This window comes from Muscardinus avellanarius, assembly GCF_963383645.1.
Source record: "Muscardinus avellanarius genome assembly, chromosome: 5".
NCBI classification, from domain to species: domain Eukaryota; kingdom Metazoa; phylum Chordata; class Mammalia; order Rodentia; family Gliridae; genus Muscardinus; species Muscardinus avellanarius.
The window spans coordinates 55154090-55181464 of record NC_137790.1 but is presented as its reverse complement, the minus strand read 5'-3'; the positions used below and the strand labels follow the sequence as shown (position 1 = coordinate 55181464).

General features: G+C 33.9%; 1 protein-coding gene across 7 annotated transcripts in view; it reads left to right on the top strand.

Annotated features, from left to right (window-relative positions):
- Positions 1 to 27375, top strand: part of CBLB (Cbl proto-oncogene B) — a gene marked incomplete at both ends in the record, with an annotated part of 204494 nt that overhangs the window by 160374 nt on the left and 16745 nt on the right. For 3 of the 7 annotated variants that reach the window (XM_080695888.1, XM_080695884.1, XM_080695889.1), the window contains 5 exons: positions 6210 to 6395; positions 8134 to 8499; positions 16621 to 16715; positions 23603 to 23749; positions 26643 to 26740. In XM_080695888.1, the coding sequence (XP_080552014.1) occupies positions 6210 to 6395; positions 8134 to 8499; positions 16621 to 16715; positions 23603 to 23749; positions 26643 to 26740 (892 nt within the window). Of the gene's footprint in view, positions 1 to 6209; positions 6396 to 8133; positions 8500 to 16620; positions 16716 to 23602; positions 23750 to 26642; positions 26741 to 26856; positions 26989 to 27375 lie in introns of all 7 variants that reach the window. The other 4 variants (XM_080695886.1, XM_080695883.1, XM_080695885.1 and 1 more) reach the window with 3 other exon arrangements.

The following is a 27375-nucleotide window of genomic DNA, read 5'->3' as shown; positions in this document are numbered from 1 at the left end:
TTACATTTTTATTTGGAAACAGGGTCTCCTAAGCCAGCGCGCGCGGCTGGCTTCAAACCTGCGTGATCCTCCTGTCTCTGCCTCCCAAGCAGGGGATTACAAGCGTGCGCCACCACGCCCGGCTCAAAATTTAAATAAATGCCTTCCTTCTCTTATCCAAGATGTTGTATATTTAACATATGAAGCCTACATTCTTACACAGAATGGAGATGATTATGATTAAAGGGCATACTCGACAAATCAGGTAATAATGATTATATTTGTTTAGTTCACATTTGTAACATTTAAAACTGAGCCTGTATGTTGGCTCCCTTTTTGCTAATTGTATTATTACCTCCCTCCCCCGTAACTCCCATTATCACTTAGCAGAAATAGAGAAAAATAAATGGCTTGAGGACTCGTTTCTGTTGTTTGGTACATTTTAATCATTGATCGTAGTAAGAGTGACAGAAGCCAGAAGCACATGCACTCAGTGTTTGTTGTTTGTTTTCCTCCTGGTGGTTTCTCTCTCCTCTTTCCCTTTTTCCATACAAAATATCACCATTGATATTTATAACTTCATTATGAACAAAGGATTATTTGAACAGCTTTTATTGCCAGTTCTCCCCTTTCACTTCTCTTACCTCCCCCATCCCTTTCCACCATTTTTGTGGTGTCTCCCCCCATTTATCTGGAGTCCTCTTTGTTTCTTAGTTTCTCTTAACTTCCACATATGAAAACATATGACCCTTCACTTCGTGTGACTGGCTAATCTCAAGGTCGGAGTTAGAACTCAACTCTAGAAGAGTCCAAGAGGAGTCAAGGGCTGATTATGGAGTCAGTTAAGAGAATGATAAGTATTCATGGACTAAAGTCAAGTTACCATATCTCTTTGTCAAGTCCCAGCTTTAGAGGCATTTATTTTACCCAGTGACTACCAGTGCTGGGGAAATTCTGTTACTCCAGAACTCAAATCCTTTAAAATACTAATAAAAATCCAAATATTACATAGAGACAAAACCATTTAAAGGAGAAATATTTTATATTTTAATTCTCTTTTTATTTAGGAGAAGAGAAAGGTAAATGAATTATTAATACCTAAGAACTTAATTTTACAGGCTGAGTTGTTTGACATTGTACTAGGTTTCTTTTCAGACTTTCAAATTGGAAGGACAGAACAATATAATTTGTGATTACTCAAGTACATTAAAAGTGACCTTTCATGTGAAATTCATCTACTGACAGTGTTTACACATTTTCATAGTTAGTGTGGAATTTTGCCAGAAATAAAAGGTAATGTAAAGGTGTTTTGCCCCATCTGAAATTGTTCACAAAAATTACAAAGGTTTGGCAAAGAATAATGCATTACCATCAAAAGGACATTGATAAATTATCTACTGTTAAGTGGGAATTTTGCTATAATTTAGAACAACTCAGGAAAATTAATAAGTTATGATTTTAGTCTACATAATCACTATCCTTCAGATACTTAAATATTCTTTCCATAAAATCCTTCTAACTAAGCCAACTTACAGATACTGCAGTGCTGAAAAAATGAATTAGTTCAAAAGGACAGTATACAGTCACCTTCAGAACACAATATGAATCGTGCTAAGCAAGCTGGCTTTCCAATTACATTCACAAAGCTGCAGAGTCTCTGCTTGTCTTTGAGTTTCTTAAAGTTCAAGGTTATTACTTACCTGCACACATCGGTTTGAGTGTCTGTTCTGAGGATTTTCATTATGTCTTTTAACATCTAACAAGCTCTTTACCCACTTCCCATCATGTCAGTCACATTATTTAAACATGCTAAGACCATGGTAACCACATAAACATTAGTAATTAATCCAGTTTGGGTGGAAGGTCAAATTCTAATGGTTATTTATGATGGGCCACTGGCTTTGTCAGAATTGTGTGTCCTGTTTCAGGTAATGAAGGAAGTAGGGGGGATTATTTGCAGAAGAAAAATGAGTAGAGAAGCATAGGTCCTGTTTAGTGGTCTTTGCAGTGAGTACAGCTAGCACTGAAAAAAAATATATCTCTGCTGGTAACTGAACAAATGGAGCCTATAAATTCTCATTCATATTCTCTCTCTCTCTTTCTCTCTCTTCCTCTCTTTTTCTCTCTCTCGTCTCTCTCTTGAACTTTCTGAATAGCTTTGTCTTTCCATTCTCCTTTATAAAGATAGTAGCTAGAACAAAGCATTTTTATAAAGTAACAATTTTGCTAATTCAATTCTTATATATAGTAATGTTCAGATTTTAATAGTGTTGATGGACAATATGATATCTTGTGACATCTCCTGATCTACAATGCTGTGATGTAGCTTTTCAACAGGAATTTTTTCTGCTTTATGATGATTTTAAGATTGATTTTACTCTAGAAGTTTCAAATTTATGACCATGTGAGGCCCTATGCATTTTTCATTAGAATTATTATTTTGTTCAAAATCACTAGCTACCTGAAAATCAGTTTGTGACAATAGAGTTTCTGCAATTTAGTAACTGAAAATAATTTGCACTTATCCTAGCAAGCTAAGAGATAGATGAAGTTACTAAGAAGAGATTCTTAAATTGCCATATAAAATTATGTCTAATTGTATTAAGCTAGTTTAAATTATTAGGCACCAAATGAAAAGAGAGAGAAGGAGAGAGGGAGGTAGAGAGAAAGAAGATGGAGGGAGGGAGAAAGAGACTTTTCAGTTCAGCAGTGCTATGACAATATTCAAGCATTTCTGAGATAGTAAAGAAGCTTCTTTTAGCCACTGAAAGTTTATTCTTTTTCTTCCTTTTTAAAATTTGTTTATACTTTTATTAGTGCTTCACAATTTTACATCATAATGAGCTTCAGTGTGGTACAAACATACATGCATGCAGCTTTTGCTCTGTTTTAAAACTTTTACTTGAAATAATATTGATACATATTTATGAAATAAAGTATGATAATTTTATATATGTATTCAGTGTATCATTATCAAATCAGGGTCATTAGTATTTATCTTCAAATATTTGTAATTTGTATTTGTTGGAAAACTTAGAACTCTTGTATTCATTTTGAAATATATAATAGATTATTATAGGCAGTAGTTATCCTATAGGTCACTAGAACTAATCCCTCTTATCAATTGTAATTTGGTCCCTGTTGTATTACCTCTCTTTATCCCCTTATCCTTACCATTTCTAGTTTCTAAGAATTCAACTCTGTTTATATGAGATAAACTTTTTTAGCATCTACCTATGAGGAAAAAATGTATATTTGTCTTTTTGTGCCTGGCTTATTTTATTTACATGTTCTCTCTTTGTTATCACAAATGACAGGCTTACATTCTTTATTATGGCTGAGTAATACTGCATTTTGTGTTTATACCATATTTTCCTACCCATTCATCTGTTGGTAGAAACCTTGGTTGAGTCCATGTCTTGGCTGTTATGAAGATTGCTGAAATAAATATAGGAATACAGGTTGCTCTTTGATAAAAATGATTTTATTTCCTTTCGGTATAAACCTAGTAGCCACTCAGATTTATTATTTGAAAGCCTTTACAAAGGGGAGCATAACTCCACACTTCTATAATGTGAACTGTGAAGTGACTTTCTTGCAAAGAGTATACTATAGGAAGAAAGTTAAAAAAAAATAAAATACAGGACGGCTCGATAAACTGTTGAGTTTATCACGGATAAAATACCTCAGGCAGGTAATCGAGGTCAACATCAGCAGCGATGTTCATAGAATGCACACTTTTATATGATATGATCCAACATTTGCTTCTTTGGTTTTTCTTCTAAAAATTAATAACCTCACTTTAATATTAAAAACATTAGGCAAATACCAAGAAAGAATCATTTTACAAAACATGTGACCAGTAATCCACAAAACTGTCAAGGTCATCTGAAATGAGTGTCTAAGAAACTGTCAGATTCAAGAGGACGCTAAGCAGGCATGATGACTAAAACTAATGTGGTACTTACACATGTGATCCTGGAGCAGATAAAGAGCATTAGGTAAAAATAAAGAAAATTTGAATAAGTTGTAAATTTTAGTTAATAAAAGGCCATATACTGCATAATTTAATGTGGATCTGAACACAAATCTATTGTCCCATCGCAGATAAGGACGGAATGTCTCAATCTTTCTCATTGTTGCTGAAACAAACTAAATTGTCATGAGAGAGCATCAGCTGCTTTTATTATAAGCAACATTAGAAGAAAAATGACTTAAAGCAAGCTTAAAGCCCTAAGTGCTAACACTCAGAAACAGATGACTATCAAAGCATAGCACGTTGATGTAGCAGACTACAGAAATTACGCCTTAAACTTCAAAGGCTAACTTAGCCTTGAAAAGGAAATTGCCTGGTTTGACAGAGCAGAATATTGTCTATGCTTGTAAAGCTATTTAATTAACTACAGTGGTGTTTATACCAAATGACACCCAGGTTATGTGCATTAAAACACAAACAGATAAGCCGAACATCCCAAAAAGGAAGCTTTACATACAGACACACAAAATACTTGTTACTGGCTTTTGATGGTATTTTATCCACCAAGCAAGATGGAAAACTTGTAATAACATGGAAACTTAGCAGTTTTTAGAAGTACAGACTTTTTAGATTTTTTTTTTTCTTTTTAGTGCTAGAGATGGAACCCAGGGGCATTCTATAACATGCCTCAGCTCTATATTACTTATTTATTTATATTTTATTTTATATTTTGTGGTACTGGGGATTGAACCCAGGGACATTTTACTTCCAAGCTACACTCCATACCCTGTTTTACTTTTTTAATTTTAAAAAGGGTCCTGCTAAGTTGCTGACAACCTAAGTTGCTGAGGCTGGCTTTGAACCTCTGATGCTGTAGTCTTAGCCTCCCAAGTGCTGGGATTTCTGTCATGTGTCACCATACTCAGCCAGTAGCTTTAGTTAATGTTTTAAAAATAATTTATCTTAAGGATTTTTTTTCTATGTAAAGGCTTAAGAAAAATAAATGGCCTTAAAAATGGTTACTTTTGCCGGGCGTGGTGGTGCACACTTGTAATCCCCGTGCTTGGGAGGCGGAGACAGGAGGATTGCACAGGTTCGAAGCTGGCTTAAGAGACCCTGTTTCCAAATCGTAAAAAAAATAGGTCTGGGAGTGTAGCCCAGAGGTAAAAGTATTTCCAGGAACCCCAGTATCACCAAAAGAAAAAAAAAAGGTTGCTGTTGGGATCTGCTCGAACTGCCTGACAGAACTTCCGATGAATTAGCTACATGTAGCCCAAAGTGTGTTGACGTCTGCACAACCGCCTGACAGAACTTCCGATGATGAATCAGCTGCATGTAGCGTCTAGTGTCTAGCGCAGGTCTGCACAACCACCTGAACTTCTGATGAATGAATCTGCAACATGTAGCACCGAGCGGATATGGAGGGCATAACTACTCTCCTTGCCCCCGCTAGCCCAATTTGGTAATGTTGAGCCTCATTGGCTCAAATAATGCTTCCATGCTCGTGAACCCCTCGTGCATTGTACAGTGATTGGCTGCAAGTTATGTGCTTTGCACATGCAAGGGTGACCTTTAGCTTGATAGGTTAGAATAGTTTCCTGTTGGAAATCCCCCTTGTGGTTTTTTGCTTTAAATTGGGTTGCCTGAGAGAAATAAACAAAATCCTGCTTGACACATCTCCCGGCTCGTGTGATTCTGTTTGGGCCGTCAGCACTCATTTTCTTGCTAGGCCCCACAGCTGATGGGCTGGGCCCATCAGGTTACTTTAAACATAAAGTTATTTTTAAATCCCATTTAGTTTAGTTTACAGGAACATAGACCATGCACTGGACACATATTTCATATGGAGCAAAGCCCTCTCTAAGTTTTTCTATTGCTACACATGATGTAAAATTATAATGCACCAATCACAGTATTAAAATGCACAAAGCTTTAAGGAAAGTTTATAATCTGGATAACTAAGAAAAGTACACATTACTTCATTGTGTGTTTCCAGTCTATGAAGTATAAACCGATTTCTTTCAAAGCTGATTGTTTGCACTGCGCTTTTGCTAGGCCCTTTCTGTAATATGTAGGAGAAACCTATTGATCTACTTTTTTTCATAATAATAACTGTCAGGGACAATGTGAGCGCCCTTCATCTATTATTTAGAGTTTATTTTAGCAAATATATAACAGCAAACACCTTATATGAACTGAAAGGCATACACTCTGCACATGGAAGAAACAGCATCTTCCTCTTCATTTGTTCTAGTGTACTGACAGGCAGAACTCACCGGTCACATCACCAGGATCCTCTCCCATCTCCCAGAGAAGAAAGCCACAGTCAGACCCGCTCCAGATCCCGCATCTCAGCCTGCCACCAGTGCCTCCTCGCTTGGACCTAATTCAAAAAGGCATAGTTCGTTCTCCCTGTGGCAGCCCAACTGGTTCACCAAAGGTAAATGAATTTCATTAGGAAGAGAGATCGTAGTCCTGTGCAACAATCAGTAATTGCTTAGGGTCCCCTATATACCATTACCCATATTTCTTGTGCTTTTAATTGTTTCTGAACAACTTTGATGGACTTCTCATTTTGCTTTTGGTGAGCCCACTATCATATTTCTTCCTTTATTACTACAAAAGTTACAGACTTATTCAGAGAGAGCACATGTCTGTAGCCCTCTGATTTGCTAAAATAAATAGCAATGTAAGGATAGTTATTCTGTAAAATGGATTTAAAAGGTCATTATATGCATTAAAATAATTTGCATGCTGTTATCAAATTATATTTTACACTCATTTTCATAATGTCATGACAAGAAAAATGTGATGGGAGTATATTTGCATAAGGGCTTAAGGTGTGATAAATTATCTCCCATGTTTCAAGGTGACTCAGGAGAGAGAGCTCTATGTACTTTTTATGCCCGAAGAAATTAATTATGACAAATCACAATATTTGGAAAGTAATTACATTACTACTTAATATTACAGACATACATAATTCTAACTCTGTAAATTTAAGCCTGCAGTCTATTTTAGTTTTATGTGTATTTCTTTTTTTCCAAATTTGATAACAAGGATATATTTTACTTTGTTAAACATATAACTTAGAAATTAATTCCATTCTAATATGCTTTATAATCTAAAATTAGTGGGAAGTACAATATTTTAGTAATGTTTGCTTTTCCTGTAATATGGCTATTTTGGTTTTAAGATCATATGAAAAGGTATTAGGATGTGACTTGGAATTACATAACCATGAACAGATTCTTTTTTCTGATATTTCCTATTAAAAGGATAAGTCATTCATCAGATGAGCCATGTAAGTAAAAGTCAGAAGCTATGGAAAGGCACACAAATTCAATTCAGGGAGGTGTAGAGTTTTATATTTCTTTGTGAAAATCAGACTGATTTTTTTAAGAATATATAAAATTTATGTAATTCTATAATTATTGCTGCTCAATTATTTGTGACTTTTCACTCTTCTTATAATAACTAATAAAACAAAGAGCCAGAACACATTTGCTTCTATTAGCTTCACTGATACTCAGTGATGCAAACAAAAATTAAAAAATTAATCTTCCAGAAATATTACAAAATGTAGTTTACCTTTAAAAAGAAAAACAACTTTTGTGTATTTCTTTTATCCCGTCCCCCTTTTTGATACTGGGGATTGAACTGAGGTACCTTTGAGCCACACTCCCAGCCCTATTTTATTTATTTTTTTTATTTTGAAGCAGGGTCTTGCTAAGTTGCTGAGTCCAGTCTCGAACTTTGTTCCTCCTGAATCAGCCTTCCAAGTACTGGAAGGCCTGTGTCACCATACCCAGCTTTCTTCTCTCTCTTCTAAATCATAGAAATTTGCAAAAAAATAGATTATTGGTATAATATTATAGTGTCCAAGTCATTTTATATTTTTTATCTTTCTGTATAATTTTTATAATAGAACACTTGCACTTACATGCTCTCTTTCACAAAAAAAATCTGGTGAAATATATTGATGTATGCTTTTCAATGATTTAAAAATTTTTTATTAACAGGTGACAAAAAAAACTTATTAAAAATGACATAAAAATCTAATATTGCTCCATTATGAATTAGAAAACAAATACAACAATATATTAGTCTGGAAGTCATTTCGTTGGCTGGTAAAACTTTAGTCATTCTCTTTTTTTCTCTCTCTCATTTTTCTTTAGTCTTCTCCTTGTATGGTGAGAAAACAGGACAAACCACTCCCAGCACCACCTCCTCCTTTAAGAGACCCTCCTCCCCCTCCCCCTGAAAGACCTCCCCCCATCCCACCGGAGAATAGACTGAGTAGACACTTCCATCACATGGAAAGCGTGCCATCCCGGGACCAGCCAATGCCTCTTGAAGCCTGGTGTCCTCGGGATGTGTTTGGGACTAATCAGTTGGTGGGATGTCGCATCGTAGGCGATGGCTCGCCAAAGCCTGGAGTCACGGCAAGTTCACATGTAAATGGAAGGCACAGTAGGATGGGCTCTGACCCAGTGCTCTTGAGGAAACACAGACGCCATGATTTGCCTTTAGAAGGAGCCAAGGTAAGAAATGTGAAGCAAAGGATGAAGAATTGGCTTATAAACTCCTCTGATAGGATGTAGTATAAAATGTTAGGCTGTGTTTTGGGACTTTATTTCCTGACCACAGTGGCACTTCCTTGCAGGTCCTTAATGCTTTCCAAGTTGGATAATCAGAAGTTCACTAAAACTTGAACTTAAAAGAGGAAAAGAAGTTTCAAATAATGTTAATATGAAAGTACTACATACTTTGCAAAATATTATTTTTACCTTCTCTGATTTCATGTGCCCCCAAACTTATCCCACGAATATGTTGGTGTTAGAATTAGCACTGTATTTTTTAATCTCTCCCTTAGTTCTGTCAGAGTTGAAAAAAGTTGTATGAAATTATATTTATATTCATATATATTATATGTACACACATACGCACACACACACACACATATATACACACACACAGAGATCAGTCCTTAGAATTAGTTGTAGTCACATAGTGTACATGTTAGGTAACCAAGTAAATTAATTTCTCATATACTTAATACTACAAAATGAATTAGTTGTAGTCACATAGTGTACATGTTAGGTAACCAAGTAAATTAATTTCTCATATACTTAATACTACAAAATTTATCTTTCCTTTAAAACTGGAAGAGATTTTTCACACTCCTCACTTGAAGAAGGATATCTTCCATCATTTATATGTGCAGGAAGGAATTTATGAAGAGAACTGAAGAGGCAGCAGCAGAAGTCTCTGTAGTTCCCGTGGTATACCTATGTGGCTGTGATTTTTCTGGTGTTTGCTTCCCAGATCTTTTTTACTCTATTCAGACCCCCCCCTTCCTCTCTTCCTCTGTTTCTCTTTTGAAAATTATAGTATTAAAGTAATCCTATCTCCACTGATCTTAAATGTGGGTATAATTTATTCCTTCAAAATAATGTTTTGAAGTTAGTGAGCTCATTTTTTAATATATTCAGGAAAACAAAGAAGGGTTAAATATGACATGCAACCCCCTTGTGGTGTTTGTGTGTGTGTGTGTGCATGTTTGCATGCACGTGTGCATATAAGCAATAATGTAAACTTTGTATAACAGTATAATCAGTATAACAGTACATCAGTGGTTCTCTAGGGCAGCTGATAGTCTTAGCTCTCCAGTGAACAATCCCAACAAAGGGAATGAGCAGAGTGGTGGTAGTTTACTGTGTCTTTCTCAGTCACTCACCTCACTAGCGTCATTGTCACTCCCTGTAAATAGGAGGATCTTCAAAGGTTTCCTGTAGGTCACCGAAATGTGATGTAAATGAAAGAGAAAGCACTTAGAAAATAATTTTTTCTCACCCTAGTGTACTTATTTGCCAGAAGGACTTGCTGTTCTTTTTGTGTGTATGTGTGTGTACGTGTGTGTGTGTGTGTGTGTGTGTGTGTGTGTGTGTGTGTGTGTGTGCGTGAATTTCCTCTGCTTTATCCTCTGTTCATTGACACATGGTCACATTTATCTTGAGAGGACCATTGGAACAAGCTCTAAATAAACAGGCTATGCTTCAGCAGCATGTTATAGGATATAAATGCAATTATTATCGTAGCTGCTAGAGACATCTTATTTAAGGGCTCTTTCATATAATATATTACATAGTATTAATACTAATATAAAGCTGCCCTTTGGAATCTTTTGAACCCTGGGTGTTAATTTTTTGTAATATGTTAATAGTTTCAAAATTTGGGATGACTTTCTTATAAGTATAAAATTTTATTTTTATTAGCTACAGTTATGAAGATTTTTTGTTTCTCTAAATTTTTGTGTTCTGGTGATTGATACAGATAGTATGTGAGAAAACATTGAATTGAAAAATTTCTCTCTCAGTACTTGATCTTAATATTATTCAGTTTTATCTAAATTATCCTTAATTGAGATTTCTTAAAGTCTAATTTCATTTGTTAACATGCTGATAATCCTGAAAGTTAGTTTTTATGTTACTATCAGAATTGATGTTTCAATTAAATTAAAATTCTAAGATACCTAATTTTAACCTACTTGTTTGACTTCTAAGGTCAATGATAAGGATTTTTTATAAAGTTAATGCATTAAATACTATAAAACAGAGCATGTCTCCTCTTTTATTATCTTTATGAGGGATAAGTTGTTTCACTTTAATTAAACCACAGAGAATATCACGGTTTACACAAAGTAGAAAAGGCCAAATCTCTCCACTCCCTCCATTGCTGGGAGTCGTAAGACTGCTGGCTTTAAGTGATGAATGACATAAGACTGAGTCTGTCGATGGTCTTGTAGGTCTCAGTTTCTGTGATCCTGGGATGGGTTTGTTATCAGGCTCTGGAGTCAGACCTCGGTTGCCTTGCTGCTCTACTGTTCACTGATTTGGTGGCTGTGAGCAGCTTACATCTTCACCTGCTCTCAGCCCCACTTACTTTCATTGCTTTACAAAATGTAATGATAATAGTTCCTGACTTCTAGAAGACTAGTTAGCCTCCAACTACGAAATTCCTCTACCACTGGGTTCAGAAATAAAACCAAAAGTAACAGCCAGACACTGGGTAATAGAATAAGTCAACATGTTCATTCAAATACTTGTCTTATTCAGATACATCACTCATTCAGATCATTGTCTCTGTTCCCCTTTCCTTTTACTTGGCATTGTTCTTGCATTGGTGTTGGGATTGCGGTTGGGCATTGGTAGAACAGAGGGAAAGAGAGTTGGGGAGGAGGATGTCTGTGAGAGACAAGGGGGCAAACAAGTTTTTATGTATCTTGCTAGCACTGGCCTTCAGCTATGGAAGAACATAATTTTCTTGTTTAAAGTAAAATTATTTTCTCTTCAAAAGGGTATTAGTTTAGACCTATTGTGTAAATTTTCTTGAGAAATAACAATTGGTTTTGAGTAAGGAAGGTGGCAGGCTTTACTTCCCAAAGACAAAGGAAAAAAATAAGAGTATTAGTTTAAGATAGGTGAATTAAAATAATAAGGAAAGGCAAACGGGCGAAAAAGAATGGGAAATGATTTTGGATTTATAAAATGACTAATATTTTTAATGAAATTGGAAAATGGTGATAATGTATTGTCACACTTCACACCTAGTATTCAGTTTGTAGAGTTTTGTTTATGTTGTTTCTTTCCATAGGAACAAAGTGTATAGATTTAGACATTTGGAAGCTGATTTAGTTTATTCATATAAACCCTCAGTTTCTCTAAATTTAAACAAATTCACTTTCTTGGGCAAATGGTAAAACCACCATTGTTATGTGAGGTTTAGTTGCATTTATTCAAGTTAATACTTCAAATTATATGTTACTTTTACATTTTAAAGACAATCTTAGCTGTGTTCTAAAAGGTTAAATAAAAATTAAATGTAGGTATGGAATAACACAGGGGCGCTGTGAAACAACGCAGCCTATAAATGAGCTGCAGCCTTTCCTCTTCCCTTCTATCTGGTGTCAGCTCCCATCACCCACTAGAACCACAGCCTCTTAGATTTTCATCCATCATCACTAGAGCAATGGTAAGGGAAGCAAAAATAAATTAAATTCTAATTACTCTGGTTGCTAATTGTAGAGAGCTCTGAGAAAAAAATAAGCAAAGAAACCTCTAATTCACAATCAAAATGAAGTATAAAAGTCCCTTTTCATTTCCCTCTCTCAATTAGCTTAATGAAAACTTATTTAAGAGAGTAATTTAATATGAATTTACAAGATAAGAGTTGTTAGATTTATTTATCTTGTTTTATTGGTAAGAGGTTCTTTCCTATAGCAGTATTTCTACTCTTTGAAATTCTTGGATGTCAGATACTAGCCACATTATAAACCTGTTTCTTAATAAATACCTGTTGGCTTTATGCTTACTGTTTTGGTTGACATTTTCTGAGGTGAAAATATTTGCACTAAATAGTTTTAAATGTAATGAAAGCTTGAAATTTATCTCCTTATTTCTAGATATTAACGTTGTGCCCAACTGTTATTTTTTGTTTTCTTTGAGAGATTAAGGAGACTGCTGTGTCTTACATGATAAAAAGTATCTTTGATTTCTCATGTTAAGATTACATGTTCTAAAGATGACCCCGTGTAAAATAATCTTTTGAAGATGTTGCTAGATAAGTAAATCATATGACCCTCCTTTTTGAGATGTGGCTTTTCACACTGGGTGAAGGGGCACGTGTTAAATGCATGACCTTAAGTTGATCTGTAAATGTCAATGGCTTTTTTTTTTTCTTCAAAAAAATCAGTCCTCTGTATACTGGTTTTATTTCAGATTTGTTGCTGAAGGACCAAATACAGGGAAAATTTCCAGGTAGTGTGTGTGTGAGGGGTTCCATACGCAAGATGCAGAACAGATTTGTATTTGCAGTTTTGTATTTATATTAGCATTTTCACAAAGATCATTGTTCAGGCCGGGCGTGGTGGCGCATGCTTGTAATCCCCGCGCTTGGGAGACAGAGACAGGAGGATCGCGCAGGTTTGAAGCCAGCCGCGTGCGCTGGCTTAGGAGACTCTGTTTCCAAATAAAAATGTAAAAATAGGTCTGGGAGTGTAGCCCGGAGGTAGAAGGGCTTCCAGGAACCCCAATACCACCAAAAAAAAAAAAAAATCATTGTTCTCTCGGTATCTCAAGGATCCTATAAGTTTTAACCTTCTGTCTTTAGATAGTATCTAAGTCATAAGGAACTATTTCATATGTCACAGTTAGGACATAGGATACCTACAGGCAAGTAGAAAACTAAAAGCTAGGATAACCTAGATTTATAAGAAAATAGCAAAACAGATTGCACTTCTTCCACAAATCTGATCTTTCAATAATACATTCTTTTCCCTTCAACTTGATGCAGCTATATAGATATTTAGAATGTTCAAGACATCATGGAAATACAAAGAGGTATAAAGCACGCACCTAGTGAGCATGAGACATATGTGATTAAGAGGTAAGGCATGTGGAAAGTATCCAGAAAATATGGAAGATCCTCAAAAAGAAATAAGAAATTCCAAAAAGCAGGATATAAAAAGAAATATAGCTTCATATAAAAAAACAGTCAATGTTTTTCTAGGTATAAGAGGAAGGAGTAGCATGGTGGTGGAAAAATGCATGTAGTGATAGGAAATCAATTTTGGATGGCGTATGGGGCCTAGAGGTTTTAGAGCCAGGTGAGGTTATTTTAAATGGCAGGGTAGATTGAAACCAATTGTGGAGAGCCTTGAATTCTACATGAAGTCATCTTCATTTTGTAGGCAGGAAATAGCTTTAAAGTTTTTATGGCAGAAAAATGATAGGATTAGCACTATGGATGTAAAAAATTTAGGCCCTTAATATTCCCAGAGGGATGGTGGTGGATTGAGGACAGTGTGGTAGAACAGAGAACAAAGGGTATTTCCTTCATTGTCACTGAAGTTTCAGTGTGAACTGCCTCAGATGATAGTGTAGGTTTATAATTTGAGAAGCTGTTTTCTACCATTTGCAAACATGTTTTCAGATTTCTTGAAAATATTTATGTTTAGCTCAGAAACGTGGGGTGAATTGCACTCCCTCCTATGAAGCAATATCTGGTCTAATGGGTGAGGTGAGAATGTAGATATGAGAATGCCAAATGTTGAATCTTAGCCTCCTACTACTGTCAAAAGATGTACAAAGTCACTGCAGATTAATGGAAATCACTTCACTTTTGTACTTGCATATTTATGTCTTTGCAATCTCAGTTTATTTGGTTAGGAAGAACTATGTAACAAATTTCATGAATGGTATTAGGCATATTGTTAACTCTCAGTACATATTTTATGGGAAGATCAGCTATTAAGCAAATTACATATATTTACTAAGACTATTCTAGTAAATTAATGAGCTTCTTCCAGATCAAATGAAAAGCCATCTCATTGGTTGGTGTCTATTTTTAAGGATATCTGAACCAATCGACAGTCCTTATTTGTGTAAGCCTTACTGTATGTAAAGCACTTAAAGGAGAACATGCTATAAAATAAAGAAATGTAACAGCGTCTATCTTCTGATGAGGAGGTGTAAGGCATGGATACTCTGCCACAGAACACAAGCATACAGAATTATGCAAAATAACAGGAGATGCCAAGCACCAAGTCCTGGAAAGACACTAGGACATTTCAGAGGCATGAGAAGTCTTTTAGTCATGACATATCAATAGCAGTATCTCTAAAACAATTACAGAAGGTGCTATTTGTGCTTAAAGCATATTAATTGTTTGCTTCACAAATTAGGAACAAGTCACTTAATTTCCTTAGTTTCTTGCCCTCGCAGGAAATGTTACCTCTTTAACTGTACTTTGTGGTTTTATCAGTGAAACTTCCTGGCCTGTGTGTCATCTCTTTGTAAAGGTCCAAAGATAATACATAAAAATGTTGTTGTCCAAGATATGTGATTAATATACTCATTTTCATATTTACCTAATGTGCAAGATGAAAGCATTTTTAGTATCAGTGCATGTGCGAGTGTATTGTTACTGCTTTTTAGGTGTGTTTTCCATGTTTTAATTATAAAGTCATGGTTGGCTTACCATTCAGTTGGAGCCAATATAAACGACTATTATATTTATATCATTGAAATTGTATTTATATGTTAGAAATTTTGTTCTAAAAGACAAAAATTTGCATCTACAACACATTTAATTTCCCCTGATGCATTTTAAATGTATTTATGATTAGAAATATTAAGGAGATTTGACTATTGGAATCAGAAAATTGTATCTACTCCAGAAGCATGCAGAGAACTCCTCTTAAGAATGATTTCAACTCTCCATTATTATAATAAGCATTTGTGGTTTAGTACATGCATTTGTCCGTTAAAAGGCATTTTTATATTAAAGGATTTTATTGAAATTTGCAATAATATCTGTTAGACTTTCTTCTAACAAAGCTCAGAAAACTCTGCCATGTTCCATTATTTGACCCTTGGTCAAAAGCCCATGATAAAATAATTTCATTTAATAGACATATTTTGTCATGATATAACTGCAGTATATTAAATCTAATGAGGGAAACTTCAAAAGTAAAGTTAGAACTAAAGCCAAGACCTAGTGTTTAGAATAAAAAACATTAATGCTATAAAGTTAGATCTTACTTCTTTGAAATACAAACATCGATATACTTCAAATATGTTCGTTAAAGTTGTTTTCTTTCTCATTTTAAGTTGACAGGTATGGCTGTGTCATTTTTCAGTTTTGTATTTTAAAGCTTCAACACCATGTTTTAGACATGTGAGGAGAAAAAGGTAGTTGGTAGGTCCTTGATTGGTTTCCTTAGGACTCTTCAAGTTTTCTCTGTTTTTCCCTACTAAAAGACCACCTTATAAATGTGAATTAATAAGAGTTTACAAAAAGGGTCCATGGTAAATATCTAGTGATTACATACAGATCTTAAAATATGTTTAATTTTTTCTTGTTTTTACAAAATTCTCCTCTCACTTTTCTCCCTTAGTAAGTGCCTTAATTTTGCTCTAATTCTAAGTTGTAGGAATAGCAAAGAGCAGTTGTTTATATGGATTCTGTAGTGTAGCCAAGAAACCTGGATATCAGAATTTTGTAATATGGAATAATTAAACACTAGCTCTCCATGGTTTCTTATGAGCAAGTTAAGAGTGCTGATTTTTGGTGCTCACAAACTGAAGGTTAGGTTTAAATGTGCCTGCATTTTGAAAGCCAGAACAAATCTCCACTTATCATTAGCTCTGAATCCTTGATTTTATTTTAAAAAATCAAAGGAATTTCTTATTATGCTCTTACACTATTAGTCAGGAAGTTTGAGAATATTCAGTTAACCCTAGAGAGATAGCAGAACACTTTTATTTGGAAGAAAATGAAATAATGCTTGTACAAACACTGCTTTTTTTCTTTACTCAGTCCTATCTATTTAGTAAAAACTGAGTGTATTGGGGCAATTTAACCATCTATTTATTGGGCTATCCACATTTCTTATTTGCATAAGTGATTGTATTCCACTAATTTATGCTTATGAATTGTATCTTTTTTCTTTATATAACCTGCTGCTACTTTGAATGGTGGTAAATTATAACTCTGATGCTAGTAGCTCCTAAATAAATTGTATTATATTTCAGTAGTTTAAATAAACTGAAATTATATAGTCACCTAAGTTACAGAAACTAAGCTTTTTTTTTTTTTTTCAGGTCTTTTCCAATGGTCACCTTGGAAGTGAAGAATATGATGTTCCTCCTCGGCTTTCTCCTCCTCCTCCAGTTACTGCCCTTCTCCCTAGCATAAAGTGAGTTTTATTGAATTTGGAGGAGGTTTATCCATGAATAAAGATACGGTAAAGGTAGTTTTGAGGTTTTCAGTACAGAAGCTGAACAGGGAGGAATCAATAAGAGTATAATCCAGTTGGATTTGTAAACTGAAGTATCAGAAATTAAGATCCTCCACAGGTCTTTGCTGGTAACCACAGCTTTTTATAAGCTTTATCTAAAGTCCTTACGATGACACAATTGCACATAGGGCAACCAGGCAAGAAAGCTAAATATTTTCTGCTACCTGGTAGAGCAGTGTCTCTCCCTTCCAATTTGTCTGTCTTCCTCAGACCTCTCATGTCTTAATGCCCACTGCCCAGTGTGACATGATGAAAAAGTCTTTGGTGTCCCCCGTTTCGTCTTCTCAAGTTCTTTTATCCACTAAGTCCTAGTGATTGTTCTTTCAAAATTTTATTATTCAACTAATCTTACCATTTCCCAAGCTTTGCCCAAAGAGCCTATTATCTGATTACCTGATGTTAACATTAGTATCAGTGGACTTAAAGCTAGAAAATGCATTAACATGGTTGCCTAATTTGGAAAATAGGGACATCGAATGACAGTTAAGTCCTATCTACCCCAGTTAAACCAGGTTAAAACCCAGTATCTCAGTTCTCATTTTCCCACTCTTCACAGGAGTGAGCTTGCTTGCCTTTCCTCTAGCATATTGTGTGTAAAACTTTGCTTTTCTTTGATCTTCTTTCCACTCCAAAACCAACGCTGCTTTCTCTTCTCTACTAAATTGCTCTTTATCTTTCTCTATCAGTAAGTTCCTACAATATTTTGTGCTATTTACCCTCTTAAGAAACATCTTCCTCGAGAAACATCTTCCTCGAGGTCCTTGTCTCAGGCTTCACTTCTTTTCTGCCTGGATTGAGTGATTTATATTCCTCTTTTTACAGTTTGTTTTATATACATCTAATATGTGTATTTTGCTATCTGCTGTCTGATTTTTTTTAATTATAAAACAAGTTCAAAAATCTTGTCTATATTCACTAGTTTTCCTCTGAAGAATTCTTGATTCTTGATTAATTGATTGGTCTGCAAGGACCTTTATTTCTTATTGAAAGTCTTAGACCTTCTTTACTTCTTCCTCTGTACATCCCTGAACTCCAGATTACATATGGAAGGAAAGATAAACTAAATCTCAGCCCCCAAGAAACTTACAGTCCCTTTTAGAAAATGAAATAGACATGAAGTCACTAGAGAACATCCTAAATTACGTTAGTTTTCAATAAATTTGAAAAGAAGGCCTTTAGGTTTTGTAAGTCAAGGATATTTTGTAGAAGGTATGGAAGGAAGTGTCCTGAGCCACAGAAAATGAACAAAATTGAGTAAAGCAGTGCAAAAGAGTAATCAAAAATAGGAAATTTGGCATCATTCAGGGGACAGTGGAAAACAGTTAATTGAACCATTCTTCAGTGGGCACTTTCTTTGGATCTGCCAGATATTTAGCAGACTCCAGACTTAGAAGCAGTAACACATGTTCTTTTTAGGGAGCTCTGAATCAGTGAGAATATATGTTGATACTCTTATCCTCAAATGAAACATAAATATATAATAAAACATCTAAACTTAGTTCCTTCTGTTCATTCACATGCTGGATAATCAAATAAATGGGATTTTATCATTACAGATTAAATTTTTACATTCTATTTATTCAATTTACACTTCCAAGTGTCAGGTGAGAGGTAGAGTTGCAGTTGCTCCATTAGTACTTATATCAAGTACATGCTTAAATAGAGCAAAAATAGCAAAATCATAGTAAAGTGTATTTTACTGATATTTTTCTATTCAGTTTGTCAGAGCTTATAGGATTATCCATGTGATTATACTTTCCCATTTACTCTTGATTTTTTTTCCTCAAAACCAGTGCAATTGCTTTAAATAGGAAAAATGTTTTAACAATGCATGTTTAACAGCAAATCATTTCTATATGCTGCAGCCAGCCACAGTTAGCATTATATAGGTGTTAGGTTTTAATGATACATTTATCTTTCAGTTTTCTTTTTGTTTCTGACTTTAAAGGTTATAGTTATTTAAATTATTTAAAAGAAAGAAAATTATATAAAAGAAAAAAGCAGACAACATACCCTAACAACATATGTGCATACCCTTGGTAATAATATACAGAGTTAACATTTTGACATTTTTTCATTTAGATGTTTTTAACATCATTTATATTATATTGTAGAGATAATTTTATGACCTTCTTTGCCACTTAATATTATTTTAAGCATTTTTCTTCATTGTTTATGCAGTGTTTACTATAAAACCAGCATGGAATTCTGAAATGAATAGAATAAAATCAGACTATATTTTATACTTTACTGTAGAATCAAGTATTTGTCATATTTTTAAGAAAATAACTTCTCTAACCTTACTTTTTTCATCTAATAAAATCAGAATCAGTTTATATTACATGGTTTCTAAAATTCCTTTGCGCTGCAACTTCATAGGTTCTATGCACTGTATTCTTTAAGGGTTACTCATATTATGCTGTATGAAATTTTGGTAACCCAAATGATCATTTTTGGTTGGTTGGTCACGTCCTGTTGCTGAACCCAGTATAAGTTGGATTTTAATGTCTATGGACAACATTATTACTACTAATTATAACATTTGTTATCATTATTGTCATCGTTTTTAGTGGTCTACTTTGGTCTCACCAGAGTGTAGAGTCAGAATACCATGAGTATAACCTTCAACTTTGAAGGGTCATAGAGCAAAAGTCTTAGCAAAACATCTTTAGCAATACTTACCAAAATAGGAATGTTGAACATGGCAGTACCAGTTGCCTTCTTAGACTACTGGTGCATTTTTCAAAAACAAGCTAAAGCAAAATTACAAATTGCTACATAACAAAAAATGTTTACGGTTCTTACAAATGTTGAAAATCACGAGGTTAATTCAAGAAAGTTAAATTTAGCATTTAATCCATATTGTGTTATAGATATTAATTGAAGTGTGATTGTTAAATATATTTGAAATGGTACTCTGACCCCCATTTATTTGATGGTAGAGGCTTTATCTGCATTAAGATTTTCTTTCTTGCTAAATGTTATCTTTGTAATTATGTTACTTCATTGTACAATTTGTGTTGAAACTCAGAAAAATAGAGAATTTATTTCTAAAATATATATTGTAAAAGTGCTAAGTGGTAGTTTTTTGTATATTCTTAACTTTTCTGAAATAATGGTTTTTCTAAATGGTTTCTATTTAGTTAATATAATTAACTATAAATACAAAGTTTTTAGTAGATGATTTAAACATGAATAATTATTTTTAAAGGGAGAATACAACAGTCCTATATGGATTACTTTTACTTTACATTCTAAATTATATATTTACTAAATTGTATCCATTTGAAATAATCTGATTTTAAAATTAAACAAAATGAAATAAATAGTTAAAATATTTATTTTTCTTGATATAAACAGACATTATAAGTGATAATGAAGTAATTCCTTCAAGGTAAGGTAATATTCTAGAGTGCTGAGGAACATTTCACCGTTTCTTAAAAAGAATATTTTTTTATGCTGTCTTTTAGAAATGAACTATTTCTATTTCTGACATACTCACAGTCTTTCAAATACCTTTGAACCAATATCACTGGACTCAGACTTTTATTTTAAAAGGTTTTTATTGGCCGGGCGTGTGGCATGTAATCCTCGCGTTTGGGAGGCGGAGACAGGAGGATTGCTTAGGTTCAAAGCCAGCTTCCCTGGCTTAAGAGACCCTGTTTCCAAATAAAAAAATATAAAATAGGTCTGGGAGTATATCCCAGAGGTAGAAGGGTTTCCAGGAACCCCAATACCACCAAAAATAAATAATAAATAAATAAATAAAGGCTTTTATTATTAGGGGTGGTATTTTTTTAAATAAACATTACACATTTTTAAACAGATAAGGTGCTGATGTTTCAGGGTCAATAAATTCAAATTTCCTCTATTCTGTTTTTTTTTTTTCTGTACTAAGTGGAGATTCACCAAGATAGAATCCTATTTAGAGTTTATGATAATCTAGTTAAGGAGATGAGAAAGCAAACACATAACTATATAGTATATTATCAGCTAGTGGTAAGAGATAGGAGGAAACATAAACAGAGAGAAGGGCTAAGTAATGACAAAGAGGTTTTTACTTTCAGTGAGGTCCTTAAGGAAGACCTTTCTGAAAGGGCAACATTTAGCGGGGTGTGGTGGCACAAGCTTGTAATCCCAATACTTAGGAGACTGAGATAGAGTATCACAGGTTCAGGGCCAGCCTCAGCTACTTAGTGAGGCCTATAGCAATTTGGTGAGATACTGTTTCAAGATAAATAATAAAAAATATGGCTGGGGGGTTTAGCTCAGAGGTAGATTGTCCCTGGGTTCAATCCCTGGTACAAAAGAGAAAGAGAGTGAGAGTGAGAGAGAGTGAGGGGGGAGGGGTTTATGGGGTTATCTGTGTGAAGAGTGTGGACACGGGACAAAACATAAGTGTAGAGCACTTCAAATCTTTTTCTTGAATTTAAAAGCAAGTCAGTGACATTACTTATTATTAAAGGTTATATTAAAGCTTCATGGTATACTACACTGACTTTTCTTAGATAGCATGAAAATACTTTAAAATTAGACATGTATTTTGAAACACACTCTAATATTTGGGGGAAATGATTTATATATACCACATGTGCAATAATCATTTCAAGTATTGCTGTATTTGGCCTCTTCTCTGAGATAGTCATGTTTCTTGTTAGGATTAGAATAGTGCAGCATGAGAAATACGGAATGAGGTATATGGCAAGCTCTGACAATTGTGTTCTAATGAAAAATAATTTTACAAAATTACCTTCTGATATTATTAAATAATTAAATAGGAAGATAGAACAACCCTGACATTGATATAGTTGTTGAATGTTTTTAATTTTTTTAATTGATGCATTGTAGTCATACATCTTAATGGGATACAAGACAGTAGATGCATACATGCACAGATCACTCATTTAGCCCTTCCCCAATTCCCTCCCCTTCCCTTCTCTTCATATTTGGCTTAGTGATTAACTTTAATATGTTTATGAATGCACATCATGTATAGAATATTTGGCCAACACTATTTGGGGTTTTTGTACACTGTATGCTTGATATACATAGATAAAAATGGATGTATTATGTATGAAATTATGTAAAGGCATAGAAACTCTATAGGTATTTTTCATTTAATGGTATAATAGAACCCATTCTGGTCCCTGAGTTAGCTAAACTAATGTCTGTATATACAATAATTTATGAAAAAGTAACTTTTTAAATCCCTTGTGCTAATACTGTCACATGCCCATTTTGCCATGGATGTACTTACCTGCCTTAAAGATGGAAAAGAAATCTTCCAGGGTTAAACAGTAGTAGGTGTAACCCTTAGATTATTCATAAAGCTCTTAGCTTGTGCTCTAGGCTGTGACATCAGGCCTTTTGTTACTGAGACATTGTGCTTTCATCTCAACACTAACTGTCATTTGAAGTCTAAGGTAGCTCTAACAAACAAGAATTCAAAGATCGGTATTGAATAACTCTTCAAAGGGGGTAAGAATAAACTATTAAAAACTTAGGAGAGATTTTTCTTTGATCTCTGAACTTTTTAGAAACTTGGATATGTGATTGAAACTGGAAAACCTTTAGGGTTTTCAAAATATCTTCTTGTAATGAACACAAAGAAAAACATCTGAAATTCTTTCTATTGTACAGATTGAACATCATTAATCTGAAATCTAGAAGGCTCCAAAATTAAAAAATCATTGAACATCATGTTAGGAATTCTAAATTATTAAAGTCTTTGCAAACTAATACGGGATACTCAACTTGTGCTAAGAAGAAATTAAAATGAAAAGGCTATTTTAGGCTTGATAGCTTTATATACCAAAGGCCTTTTGCTCCCTCTACAGAAGGTGCTGCAAAATTGCAGCCACTTGCTGGTTTTCTCCCTTCTCTTCCTCCTCAGCTTCCTCTTCCTCCTCCTCCTGCTCATAAGATTCATGATGATTGACAGAAAGATTTGAATTTCTGTTCATTTCCATTGTCATACAAAGTTGTTTGTTTTGCAGTTGGTCAGGTCTGGTTTGTGCATTTCTCCTTTAGTATTTTTCATTGGCATCAGAAAGGATTAAATTCTAGTAGCATAATGGGTTTTGTGTGTTCTTTATTTCACTTTGTTTACCCTAAATGAATAAATAAAATGCTTGAACATTTCTTTTTAATACTAGGTTTTTTATTATTTTAGTTCTATTTAGCCAGGGAATTTAAGTTATAAACATACTATACTTTAAAGTTCTCTTATTATCTACTTCTAACTATTCAGTTAATTTTTATTTTTTAGTAATTATCAGAAGGGGAAGTCCTAACAATATGAATTATCATTTCACACGAAGGTTAAATTTCATTAAATTAAACTAAAAATTTTTAAACTATGGGTAATATTCACAAAGGACAAAACTTTGAATCTTCCATAAGGAGTTTGTTAATATATTAAATGTAACATATTCTATCATATTGCTTTAACCATTTAAGTTAAACTGGGGAAAAGATCCTCAATATTTTAATAACTGGTTTGAATAAGTTTACATATTTTTTCTTAAAACTCCAAAATCTATTCAGCTTATTTGACAGGATGCTAGTTTTTTGTTATGTCATTTAAAATTATAATTATGAAAATTCTTTTATTCCATCAAGAAAATTTTAACAAAAGATTTAAAATCCTTTCCATTTGTATTTACTGTTAAGAATAGCCCTTCTGGTGTTACCCTGTAATTAAAAAATGAGTACAAGTGACAGAAGACTTTTCTGTTCTTTGTATTATATTTAAACTGGATTGGATTTTTTTTTCTCCTCGGTAGGTGTACTGGTCCTTTAGGAAATTCTCTTTCAGAGAAAACAAGAGACCCAGTAGAGGAAGAGGATGATGAATACAAGATTCCTTCATCCCATCCCGTTTCCCTGAATTCACAACCATCTCATTGTCATAATGTAAAACCTCCTGTTCGGTAAGAATATGGCATCTTTGTACCATCTTACATCTGCATAAGCATTATCATTTGTGGGATTTATTTTTATGTAGTTTGTTCACATGTATTTAGTTTAAGATCCTTATTTTTTCTGTTCAAAGCCTTTTTCTATATACCATTTTCTATATTGCTTTTAGAGAAAACGTAAATATAATGGAACATTTTATTGCCCTCTTCCCCCAAAACCCCAAATTATACTCTAATAAAATGTGATTATTTGTTACATGTAATGGGGATTGATTCATGCATTTTCAGTAAGCTATTTTAATGTATTTTATCAGTTCCAGATACATATATCATAAAGTTTGATATGTTTTATATCAAATTTCCTTGGAATTTTTCTTCAAGATGTAAACACTAGTATAATTGATGTTCATTTCCCTCCTGGATATACTACCTAGTTCTATTCAGATCTTACAGAAGTGAGAAGTAACACCCAACATTTCCCTTCACTGTTTCTTACCATGTTCTCTTTTACCTCCCTTTGGATCAGATAAGAATGTAAGGAATAGAGATTTTGTTGTTGATTTTTTTTCTTTCTGTTCATTATTTTTACTATTAATAAGGTTCTCCTTGGTCTGTAAAGTAGCAAAGGTATAAAGGAGTTATCAGTAATGGGTGATATGCATTGAAATATAGTTTGTAAGTAAAAGTATGATTCTGTGTATACACACACACACACACACACACACACACACACACACACACACACACTTAAATAAAACTATATTGCAGTAATATTTCTTTACTTTTGATCTGACCTGACACATGAGGTATTCTGTGATCAAATATCAGCTTGAAAACGTTTTAAGCTGCAGTTTCTCGGGTGTGGCATTTCTGGAGCTACGCCCAGTACATAGAATAGGGCTCAGCTGCTGCCATGACCCTGTCATCCGGAAAACAGAGCCCTTGAACCCTTTAGTCCTCTGCGCTGCCTTCACCAGGTGTGTCATTTTTCGTTTGAGGTCCGGTTAGTCAACTGAAAGCACTTTAGGAGTGGAATGTTCCCTTCTTTGCAGGAAAAGACTAAACAGTGTTTTAATGCCTTTCTGAGTATCCCACTGAGGTAGAAAATCAAATACATTTAAAAGAGAAGCAAATCTTCATTTTCACTAGAGGTCTGTCTTAATAAGTGATACTGGTTAGAATTATCTGCACTCTGCGAAATTATTATCCAGGATAAGTAACACTCTGCAAGCCAGGGTTTCATTTTTTCAAAGCAGGAGCCAATGTACTTCTTGCTAATTGCTGGTGTTTAAGACATTTGTTGATAAAATAGTGTCATTGAGAAGACAAAGAAATAACTGGGAGGCAATTTGTTATATTAAAAAAGTGTCTACTGATCTATTAGAAAGAAAAAGTTATTTCTTCTTGTCAAATATAAATTGTTACAATTTTCAGTTCCTTTGGCTCTTAGAACTGTGTAGTAATTTTTAAAAACTGAAATGGGATGAGACTTTGTGGTCTTCTTGGGAATCTCATTTTTTTTCACTGCTGAAGGAGTGAAGGGTATAATTTTCAGACATTAAATTTTAATTGTCGCATCATAGGATAAGATTTTGGTGGCAAGCCTCTGGAATCCTGAAAATAAATTTGAATTATAGCCACATTACCATCTTTCTACTGTTACAGAGAAATAATAAATGTTGATAATTCCTAAACTTAATTGGAGTGAATTCTTTATCTAATTTGTTCTTTCCAGCTGATGGATGAAGTATCTTCTTATGTCTTCTCCAAAGCACTCTTTAAGTAACCACTTTCTTCCTGTCTCTGTTTTTTCCCTTTTGGAACATCAGGAAAAGTAGATTGTCAATATGTGGAAAAAGTGAAGCAGTAAATGAATAATTCAATTCAGTTTCAGAAAATTCATTATTATTACGGAGATTCAATACATGTTAACTATTTTTAAATGAACCATATCTAGCCTCTTAAAGAGAAGTGGCCACCAGAGAAAATAGAAATGAATTTCAGATGAAGCACTCTTGCGATATCTATTCACATACCCACTGTCTTTTCCATTATGTATGTACTTTTACTTTACTTGAAGAATTCAGAGTAATTTGGAGAAAAGTAAAATGTAAACTTGGCTTTCTATAGCTCTTTGTTAGACAGTTGTTACACAGCTTGATACTGAAAGTATTCTTATCTTTTAGCTGTTCCAGTTTTATCTATTTTCTTCATAGTATGATTCCCAAGTACCAATAGCAACAACAAACATGCTTTTTTAGTGAATATTGCCTTTTACAAACACCTAGATTAAAATACTTGTTTACTCAAGGTCTTGGGTAAAGTCATTTTCCTATGGTATCAGCCAGAGTTTTGTTTGTGGCAGTAGTGAAATAATATCACAGGCTCTAAGTCCATGAATATTCCCATCAGAATTCTAATAGAATTACTGAAAGTTTAATAGTTTTGCTTTTTTATGGGCTCTTTTGTATTTTTATTACAAGGAAATCTTAAATTATATAAGCAAAATCATAATGTTAACTATACTAAGAAATAGTAAAAGTATTAGAACTATTCTCTATTTTTGGCATTGGCACCTACTTCTTTTTTACTTCAAAAACTTGACCAGGTATTATCAAACTCTTCCAGAGATATATATTGGTTTACAAATGTGTTTAGGCTTTCAGCAATTTTTGTGGCCCTTATCATTCTTGGTTTTAGTTTAAAAAAGAGAGATACTGTGGCTTTCATAAGATAGTTGTAATTTTTTTAAATAAGGGTAAGAATATCTAGATACTGATAGTTTTTCTAGAAAAAAAAATTTTATTTGTCAACTTTATCATGTAAATAAGAATACTACCCCCTCATGACTTTAAAATGGACTTTGAAATTCTTACATGATTTTTCCCTCTGATCTCTACTTTAGGTCATGTGATAATGGCCATTGTATTTTGAATGGAACACCTGGTACATCCTCAGAGGTGAAGAAATCGAACATCCCTGACTTAGGCATATATTTAAAGAGTATGTATAAAATTTATTCTCCTTTGTGATCTACATCTTAAGGCTCAAAATTTAAAGGCAAAATTCCATGCCATTTTTGTACTGAAAATACATTAAGGCTTTGTGTTATCCTCTAGGAGATGTTTTTGATTCAGCCTCTGATCCAGTGCCATTACCACCTGCCAGGCCTCCAACTCGGGACAATCCAAAGCATGGTTCTTCACTCAACAGGACGCCCTCTGATTATGATCTTCTCATCCCTCCATTAGGTTGAAACTTTAAAAAAATTTTAAACAACTCCCCCCAACCTCTTCTATCCCTTTCTGCATTATGAGAATTCCGAGTCCATTGTAATGCAGACTCACTGGGCTGTGAATTTGCCTGAAAGTAGAATGGGTTCTCTAGGTGCTGGTGGCTCCCCAGTTCTCATAACCATTACTGTATTTAGATGATTAAAGTAGTGGTATATGAAGTGGTTTTAAGAAATCTCAAAATTATAGCTGATTTTATAGTATTTTAAAAACAGTTGTTTGTATCTGAGTTTTCTGAAATAATGTACTAATATAATCAGAAAGAAAACAATAAATGTAGATAATTTATAAATAGATTCCTGTTGAAAGTTTTTCTTAACTAAAAAAAAAGTGATGATATAAAAG